This window comes from Spea bombifrons, chromosome 13 (assembly GCF_027358695.1).
Source record: "Spea bombifrons isolate aSpeBom1 chromosome 13, aSpeBom1.2.pri, whole genome shotgun sequence".
In the NCBI taxonomy this organism is placed as follows: domain Eukaryota; kingdom Metazoa; phylum Chordata; class Amphibia; order Anura; family Pelobatidae; genus Spea; species Spea bombifrons.
This window is the reverse complement of record NC_071099.1, coordinates 28,485,597-28,495,596: the sequence shown is the minus strand read 5'-3', so window position 1 is coordinate 28,495,596 and position 10,000 is coordinate 28,485,597. Positions and strand designations below refer to the sequence as shown.

Sequence of the window (10,000 nt, the reverse complement as noted above, 5' to 3'; positions counted from 1 at the left end):
AGGAAACATCAGACGCAGTAAAAGAGGTCCTGTAGGTTTTGTATAGACCGTTTGTCCTGCTTTTTAGCGTTCCAAATGCAAAATTGCTAAAATGCTTTGGTTAGTATATAAAATAAGTGGGCTAATGAGGCAGAAATCTCTGTGTTTATTGGTCCACTTAATGATGGGCACCAAGTAAATCATGTTTTTGCCTTGAGTTTGACAAGCCCAATAGAAAAAGGCATATGGGAGAATGTAAATGTAAAGCTTTGAAGTTATGGAATGTGTGGGATTTATGTAAAGTATCAAATTCAGCGCTTAGAATGAATGCAAGCCTTTGATGACACGGGTTTAGTGGCATCCCTTGACGAAAAGGGTTAACGATCAGTAATTATCTTTTAAAACCAATTAGGAAGGCCAAAAGTATTAAAAAAAAGGAATCGGTAGTGGTTTTCAGTAATTTTAGATGCAATTAAAATAATTATTGGATTTCTCATATTAAGGATTTATCATGGGCCTAGTACACAAAAAATCTAATCCCATTAAGTCATAAAATCCTGCAGCTTTGAATATAAATCACAGCGTCTTCGAGACAGCATTGGTTAAACAGTATTATCACGGTGAACAGAACAACTCACTTTCCTCTATAAAACACATTACGGTGCGGCACCTGGGGCCAGTGAATTTATTGCCCAATTCTACGATGGGAAATAAAGAGAGAACACAATTAAAGGGACAGTCGGCCCACCAGCAACAACTGTACTTTCAACTATTTTAATATGCAGTCTTTGGCCTGTGTTGAAAAGACAAATCTAAAAGTCACGTACCTTTAGCAGAAGCTGCAGCTCCAGGGCTGCAGAACAAAAGGCCATTTTTGTGAAACGGATTGGTTGATAAATGAAACCAATCAGTGGAAGGGAAGCACTACCATTAGACCCCCTCAACGGCTGGCAAACACATCTCCTACAAGCCAAGTATCGGGGGGGGGGTCAGGAAAAGACTCGCCTGTTAACCTTGAATACCAAATAGTAAAGAGAGCTTCGCGAAGGTCACAGCTTTGTGAATACCCGCACCCGCATGACGGCTTATATATCATACTGCGGGAACGATTTACACTCAATGAATCGTCCTTTTCAAATCTACCCATCATGTAGATATATAGTGTAAGCATCTAATTTATACATGTTGCTGACCACACTTGTTCTAAACAATCAATGGTTTAATAAAACTTATACATTCCGCTAATGCAGAGACATCTTTTTTATAGATGCTTTGTTTTTAATGTTGTTATTTATAAGTGTATTTCGGACCCAAATCCCTCTGCCCCCCCTTTTTGTTCCCCTGATGCCCCTCTTTTCTATAAGCTCAGAATGTTTGCTGTGTATGAGGGCATCACGGGGTTCTACAGCCCGAAAAGTCACAATAACTTGTTTATATACAGCATGGAATGCATTTATAAATTAAACTGTGTATATAAAATACATCGTTAGGTAAAAATCGGGAGGTATTAAGTTGACTGACGTATACGTTCAGTATATTGTGGAAGACAATTTGAAAATGTATTTAAGAGATTTAAAGAAGGTGGTAGATACATGGAACGACCCTCTGCTGGGTCAGCGGAGTCTGATAGACTTATTGATTGATCTCTTTTGGAAGGGCTTGAGATAACCTGTATACACATATATATGGAAGGAAGCTTTGACCCGTGGGCTTACGATCTAACTTCCCCTTATCTTTCTATCTTGCAGCGGCTATGATCTTGACTTTGATTACTATCGAGATGACTTCTACGAGAGGTGAGTGAAGCCATGCAGATGCACTCCGACCTATTTTTATTCTCCATCTCAGTGTGAATTGCATTGTAACCGCAGGGGGCTGGGGGGAGAAATCAGAGGCTCACGGAAATAGAATCACATCTACGCGTTGTCAAGCAGCCCAGCGGGAGGGCCGCCATGTGGATTAATGCAATCGCTCATTCCAACAAGCTCCGCAAGAAGGATACACATAGAAAATTGTTAACATAGATTGGATAAACACATATTGTATGTTATGTAACACAACGCATACAAAAAAACAATTACAAGGTGCAAAAATGTATATATATAATATATGTATAATATAATAACCCTTTGAGAACCGCACAGAAGTGTTGCCTGTTTCTATCACCTTCTAAAGGGTTAATTGCCAGTATTATTTCTGGCCCGAAGCAGTAAAAATAGTCAGATTTTCCCTATATTAGACATCTGAAAAAATTATTTAACGCAGGCGTAAAAATGTCTATTATCTGGAGTATTTAATGTTCCTTTAAGTCACATTTTCCGGCTTTTACATTCGCCGAGTATGGCTAGGGCATGTGTGTAAATTGGCTCGGTGGAGGTTGCGTGGGGTTGCTGCTGGCATGGAGGAAGTTGTAACCCACTTCCTGTGTGTGTCTAGATAGCAGTTCCACCCCCCCCCCCGATTGGGACACCTGTGTTTGAGGGACCTCCCACACGCATCCCATAAACGGGGCTCCGAGTCCCCGAAGCCAGAAAGTATCCATGTACGCGGCTGACCCTGCCACTGACCTACCCCAAAAGTGTTAGGGAGCACCTTACTGGAGTAGCCACCCCGCAATGCGTCAGGAGGTAGCCATGTTTGATTCCCTATTAAATGCTGTAGAGCCCTATCGCATGAGGAATTTGATCTTTTAACTGCTGCATTGTGTATGCTGTAATTACATTAACTTTCTAAACTGTAGTCTTCCAGTGTTTCTAAAAACTACAGACTGTCATTTCCTTTAAAATGGTGAACGAAGGTTGGAACTGGCCAGCTGGTCTACACTGGCTTTCATGGCCATCCGTAAATAACTGAGGGTATGATGACGTTAACCCTTTCCGCTGTAAGACGGCGGCAATGTTAACGCCGTATGCATTTGCTGATAACAGTCTGAAAACAGTTTACCCGCAGCAAAACATCATGCGGAATGATATAGAGCCACAGCTCCCCCTACTGGCATCTTATAAACAAAGCAGGTCCCATTCATGCTAATGAGAAGATATAATTAGTGAATGACAGAACACAGCACTCAAGACAGAAAATCATTTCACACCTATATGAATAGCTTGCTAGAAACTCGATAGTTTAATAATAGATCCCTGATTTCCTAAGGATGACATCACAGTGACAAAAAAAGGTTAACCTACTTTAACCTAGGTTTTTGGGGATGGATTTGCTAACCTTAAAGTGAGACTTAAGGTCCAGGGACATCTTAGGAACAGGAAGCTTGGAGAACGTGCAATCTCTACCGGCATCTGCATTCTTTTATGTCTGAAAGTTGTATGACATCACAAGTATAAATGACATCATGGTATATTGGAAACCTTAGTACAAGAACTCAACAAAAATTAATTAAGCTTGGCAACGATCTGCATTTTACAAACAAAATATAAAAATGAATTGTTGTGTAAGGGATTGTTTTTTCAGGCAATTCTGTCTCTTTTCAGGCTATTTGAGTATCGAGGCAGGGTGTCTCCTGCTCCTCGGGCAGCCCCGGCTAAGCGCCCACGTGTGACGGTCCCACTGGTACGACGGGTAAAATCGGCACTGCCGGTCAAACTGCTGGCCAGGTCGGCGGCAATTACAGGGAACGCAGCCAGACTAAAACGTGAGTGATCGCCCAGCCAGCAGTACTTTCATAAATCATTAATTTCATTAATTCACCCATCCTTGACCTTTTTGGACCCATCTAGTCCTTCCTGATGTAAAGACTCAGACCTCAATCGGTTGTGGGTCTTAGATGCAGGAGCCATATGCCTGTCCCATTTATCAGCCTCTACCACTTCTGATCATACCTGGGAACTTCTGGGCTCTGGCTACCTTGCCAGGACGCAGCCAGGACTGCCCACTGACGTCAGCGGGCGGTCCCGTGACGTCGGTGGGAGTCCCCACTGACACCAGTGGGAGGTCCCCCATTTAAAGGGAAAATGGGCGGGGAGCAGGGCGTGTCAAGACCCCGCTCCCACAACCCGGAGAACCAGAGAAGTGGTGCTTCACCTGGCAATCTCCGGGGAAACCCAGAGAATTCCCAGGTATACTTCTGATGGAGGGTCTGTTCCACTTACCTGCCACCCTCTAATAAAGTAAAACTTCCTTATGTTCTATCCAGCCTCCAGTACTTATCTATATGTGTGGTCTCACCTGCTTTAGCGGTTTGGGTTATGGTGTCTACTCATTTTCCACTGGAAAGGCTTCTCCCGAGAATTTTCTATGACATATGAGTAAAACACATGAATCAAATCCCAATCACACTACATTTATCATATGTCGTATGTGTCCCAAGAGACGATAAATGTTATCACACAGTTGCAGCTCTTCCACCTCACCCCGTCCACGTCTCCTATCTAATAAATCATTAATGCCAGCTTTATTCTAGCACGTTATAGCTTTAAATATTATGAGTTGATTTCCTTTTCTTTTGTTTCCATAACTGCGTGAAAACACAATGTAACACTGCCGGGGAAATATTGATATAAAGATTTTCTGTTGAAGTACATAAACAACCAGCAGAGAGAATAGGGAATTGGGGGTGGAAATGGCATTTTGATGAACGTAAAAGAACGAGGAAGGTAGAATGAAAGACACCTAAAGTGATCTCTCAGTCCCCCTGCTGCTTTCTTGGATATTCTTCCAATTTCAGTCCCACTGTTGCGATTCCTTCCATTTTCATCTCTGGTCCCAGTTCCTGCAGTCGCTGGATTATATTCTACATCCTTTCTTCTAACATGAAGGGGAGGCAGCCTCGCTCCACCAAACGCCAAGGGCTGGTAGCGCCTGTGGTCAGTCCCTTCATGTCTATCTGACCATTCATGGAACATCGTTAGAACCCCTTAAAAGACTAAAAAAACATTCTTCTCTGTAATTCTCATTTCTCAGGGAGATGTTGAATCTATCACATCTTGCGTTTCTTTTATACATATTACTTAACAGTGCTATATCGTGTGGCTCTTCTTTCAACACGTCTCTGTATTTTTGGTACTGATATATCATTAGGCTTATTTCTTTTTGGACCTTTGATACCCCATGTATGTCCCACTATTTTTGGCCCTTGAGTATGTTTAAGCCTATTATGGCTGGGTCCTAGCATAGAAAATAAATCGGTGATAATGGGTGATTGTGCCCTATTTTTGTACTATTTGCAGCATTGTTGGTATATTGGTATATTATTTTATATTTTAAATCTGCCCTTTTTTCATTGGCTGCCTTACATTTCTTTTCTGGACCCTATAATACCCTTAATGAATATCACTATTACTTGGTTTCTTCATTACATACTTTCAATCCATTTAAGCTTGTTGGTTTTATTTTTTTGGCTATGGTATACGTTTAAGCAAGTCCTACTTTTTTTCTGTTGCTAGTGAGAAGCAATGAGATCCAGACAATTAAATCCGAGCTCACGCAGATCAAGTCAAATATCGACGCTCTGCTCGGCAGGTTGGAGCAGATAACGGATGAACAAAAGCCATGCGCAGGTTAGTGACTGGCAGGTCGGAGAGGATTTAGCCAGGAATAGAATGAGTATAGGAATGAATAGGAATAGTGGTAAATGTGTTGGAATTAAGGGGTAGCGGGAGGAGTAAGAATGAAAATAATTAGCTACTTTGATAATAAGGAATGTTCGATCGTATTTGGTTTTCATTAAATTTAAGGTTATAATTGATCGGATGAAAACAGACCTAGATCCTGCCATGTCCTATCTGACCTCTGACTTCTGTCCGATTCCCTGTCAGCTCTAACGGCCAGGAAAAAATCAGACTGCAACCGGAGTGAGTTTTCACAAGATGACAGCACGTCGGAGGCAGGTGACACAAACACAGATGAGCCACTCAACGGGGAAGAAGGAGAGGACCTGACACAAGACATCTGCACGGATGACCTGGTATGAAGCAAGGGATCAACCGGGGGGGGGGGGTTTGAGGAATGAGCGTCAGATTGGGAATGGGGGAAACATAAAAAAAGTGATAGCGACCAAGGAGAAAGCCTCAAATAATAACAGAAGTGAAGTATATAAATCTGGAAATTCAATGAAACAAAGGATCAAATTTATAAGATGATTTACAGCAGAAAGGAGAAAAGAGTAATGATGTTATTCCAAGACCTTTATGTTTCGTGTCCCTGGTTTGTACATCTGGTTTTTAATTACATTAGATACCCCCCTTTTAATAACATTGATGTGTCCAGGCTGTAGCCGAGGCCAGAAAGTAAGCCACATCTCTGGGGCCAAAAAAAATTAATAAATCAAACATTTTTGTTAATGTCGAGCCATGAATAAAAATAATGAATAATCATCATTTTAAAATAAATGCATTCATATATATATCCATTCTGCTCAGGAGCTCACTCGGTGTTACATTTGTTCAGGAGGCATCGTGCGTCTGTGCAGGTTATCTGTATTATAGCAATTCTGCTCATTTTCCCCGTGAAAAGCCCGCTTTGGGCATGATGTCACGTTCGTGTTTGTGAATCATCGTCTAGCCTTTTTGTAAATGTTTCATTAAACCCCGCTTGCCGTGTTCCCATTTCTCTTACTTATAAGATGGCCAGACAGGTAAATGAGATCTCCAGACAGTCAGTGGGATCCTGATACCGAATGAAAAGAAGCCAAGGAGTATCTGTAATGAAATCGTGTCGATATATCGTGTCGATATATAGACTCTATATATAGAGTTAGCCATAGAAAGACAAAAAGCTAATTTGCTAAAGATGATACCTTTATTGGCTTGCTGGCGTATTGCAAGCTTTCGAGACTACCCAGACCTCTTCTTCAGGTATAATATGCTCCTTGTTCCGGCTTTGACTTGAATGTTGGTAGATTGACGTTGGAATTGTGTTGTTTCATCAAGTTGTGTTTTTCAGCTCAATTTGAAACTTGAGTTTGATGAATAGACCCCACTAAATAGACGCAATGTTGTAGGATGCACCCAGGGCTGGAATGGCGATGGAGTACTGGCCCTGGCCCTCCGGCAGCCTGATAGCATGAGTATCAGTGTGTATTGTATCAGCATTTGTAGCGTAGGCTTTTCCTTCCGCTGGCCGTTCAGATCGGGTTCTTGGTGCTGTGGCTCAGTGGGCATTAGTCCGATGTGCCAGATGGCCATTCCGAGCCTGAATACGTCCAACACAACTGGTGATAGGTCAAAGAACTCTGGTTTGTAAATGATGTATGCCAGCTTTGGAAGCTCAGGGGTAGGCAAAGTGGTGACACCTGGACACCAGTGTCTGTGACAAGGCTTGTGGAGATTGTTGCTTTGGGGTCTGCTGTTTGCTAAACGTTGTCTTCATGCACACGTCTGCCTTTGTTGTATTGTCGTGATGCATCAGGAAGACAGCGGTTTATTACTATAGATATACTATAACACTGCGGTCGCCTCCTTTCCAATTAATAGGCGTAGATCCTCAAGTTGTCTAGGAAGCCAGCGCTGACACAGTATTCATTAATAATAATTTATGATGATTATTAATATCTTCCCATGGCCTAATGCACGAAGCTAGAGCTATGTATGGAAACTTGGTTATACCGTTACACGGACTGTATTTATCCGCTCCCAGAGTCATCATGTCACTTTGCCGGAGGCATATGTGTCACGTATGCGGAGATGGCAGTGAGCTTTAAGACAGAATTCGGCAAGAGGTTCTTATAATACCCGCTAGCTATCTCTGCTCCTGCTGACGGAGAATTTCCAACAAATTACCCTGATATACCTATGGAAATAATCTCATGCCCTGGCCATGACTTCATAGAAGGAGGGAACCTGCCAGAGCGATGCTATCAGAATTCTAACCAAAAGTCTGATGACATCATTAGCGGTAGATATAGGAGCTTCAGATTCCCCAAAGCATTTTTTTATGCAGAGTATTTTACTAAAATAGATTCATAGATCTGTATAGATTTTACACAGAGCAGGGCCGTCTCGTACTGTGCCAGTGTAGATTAGCATACGTTACTCTTATTGTCACATTGATTGTAGTCATTTCTAGCGTTCCCTACTGACACTCTATAAATAATGTAACAAACTTCGCGATTCCAGGTTTAGTTTCTACGGTTTGTCTGCAGACACACAGCCATATTTTAATTTCCTTCCCCTCAAGCATGAAATAGAGTCTGTATTTTCCTTGACCCCAGGTGAACAAGAGATTGACACCTAGACAGAAATCTGCAGGCATTACTATGGTTGTGGCCACGATGGGATACAGAACATTTCGCCTGAGGCTGATTCACAATGGAGGAGATATTCCCCCGGGCCAGTCAGTTGAGAAATTCAGTTTCCCACTTGACTTGTCAACTCCTTGGAAGGATCCAGCGTGTGACGTCTTCATGCTGTATAATAACGATGACTATTTAGGGTGACAGAGCCGTGACCAGTTAATCAGAGACTGATCCAAATCACCGGAAAACCCAGCTCCCGGTGTCAAAGGACTATGGTTTATAGCAAGTTTATTAGTCCCAATTAGTGTGTTCTGCCTCCAGATATAAGATGCCCAGGGAACCAAAGCTTCTCCGACAGATACTTATATAAAGCAGCCATCCTTGACGTATTTACATACCCTATATCTGGCTGATTGCTAATCTTTTCTTACCAGTCCATCGTTGTTTAGCCAGGCTTAATATTCTAATGGAGTTCTGAGTAACCCATCTGATGAGCCGCAATCCTTAGGTTTAAGTGTTTAGGGGGTCACATGGTGAATAGAGATAAGATAATAACCGCCGTCCAGACACATCTATCCATTAACAAGGTGGGTTCCAGATCTCTAGGTATCTCATGCAGGTAAGGGGAACATCTTTTAGCCCTGCTAGTGCCAGAGGTGTGAGCAACGTACTCGGGGGTCAGCCAGTATTTTTAAACCCTCACCGTAATCAAGTTATTTACTTTCCTGCTGTAAAACATCACCTATAATCTCTAATTGCCCAAATAGTCAATGTCCTTAGAGAATTACGGATAATACGGTGTCTGGTAAAATATATATCTTATGAAGCTGAATGCTGGCTACCACCCCTCTCCCCAAATGGCAAGATGTCCGATATATAATAAACAAGCATGTCTATTTCTCTTTACAGCTTCATTAGAGGGATTTGTGGTTTACAACAGAACACGTCCACACTTTATACGGACTTCAATCTTCAATCCAAGGATTATTCTGCCTCCCCTCTATTTTCAGTGGAAACGCACCAGAACGGAACTCTGTTCATCATTAAGTACTATAGAGGTTTGTTACGGAAAGACATTGACCCGCGTGAAACGGATGCGCTCCTCCAAACCATGGGCGGACGACGCAAGACCTGTGACACTAAGGAGCCTGTAATAGGATGAAGACTTATTTTTATTTTGCACTCCACTGAATCTTTCCACCCTTGACTCTGGACGGCGTGTAGTTAAAGAAGTTTGCCGCTTTAACACCAACGTCCCTTGATATCCAGCAGAGTGCAGCTGTGCAGTGTAAATATTAGAAATAAGACCCTTCCCGTGCACATTAACATTACAGGTCATTTAAAAATGGCTGCCTGCTGCACTGTCAACACAGACCTTCCTCTCCCCTGCCAGACATGGAGTATTATACTTAGGGTGGTATATTTAGCCACGTAGCCCACCCTTATTATTCAGTGACTCCTCTGTGTTCAGACTACCCCTCTAAAAGCAAAACCCCGGTACAACGATAGAAGATGGAGGTTAGAGATGGATTTTATATTATAGCCATGCTTATATATACCATAAAGTACATTTTTGTTCTGAGTGCATACATAAACCGGCAGAAATGTCACCCAACAAGAGAGGGGCTGTCTACGACAAGGCGGTTTATCCACGATCCGTTTCATTCCCCTACTCACTCGTATAAAGTAAATCATTCGCATAACACAGAGCAGCAACGAGCTGCGGTTTGTAAATACGAAGGATGTAATTAAGGGGAGGGTGGGGTGGGAAGGAAAGTTTTCTAACTTTTTAAATACTTTATTTCACTACGGCGTACGGCTACTGTTTGGGTCTGT

General features: G+C 42.2%; 1 protein-coding gene across 1 annotated transcript in view; it reads left to right on the top strand.

The window, feature by feature from the left end:
- RALY (RALY heterogeneous nuclear ribonucleoprotein) overlaps window positions 1-6,090 on the top strand; it is a 61,437-nt gene extending 55,347 nt beyond the window's left edge. The window contains exons 5-8 of the mRNA XM_053452837.1: window positions 1,728-1,775; window positions 3,465-3,625; window positions 5,376-5,489; window positions 5,748-6,090. Coding sequence (XP_053308812.1) covers window positions 1,728-1,775; window positions 3,465-3,625; window positions 5,376-5,489; window positions 5,748-5,902 — 478 coding nt within the window. The 3' untranslated portion in view covers window positions 5,903-6,090. The remainder of the gene's footprint in view (window positions 1-1,727; window positions 1,776-3,464; window positions 3,626-5,375; window positions 5,490-5,747) is intronic.
- The last annotated feature ends 3,910 nt before the right edge of the window (window positions 6,091-10,000 follow it).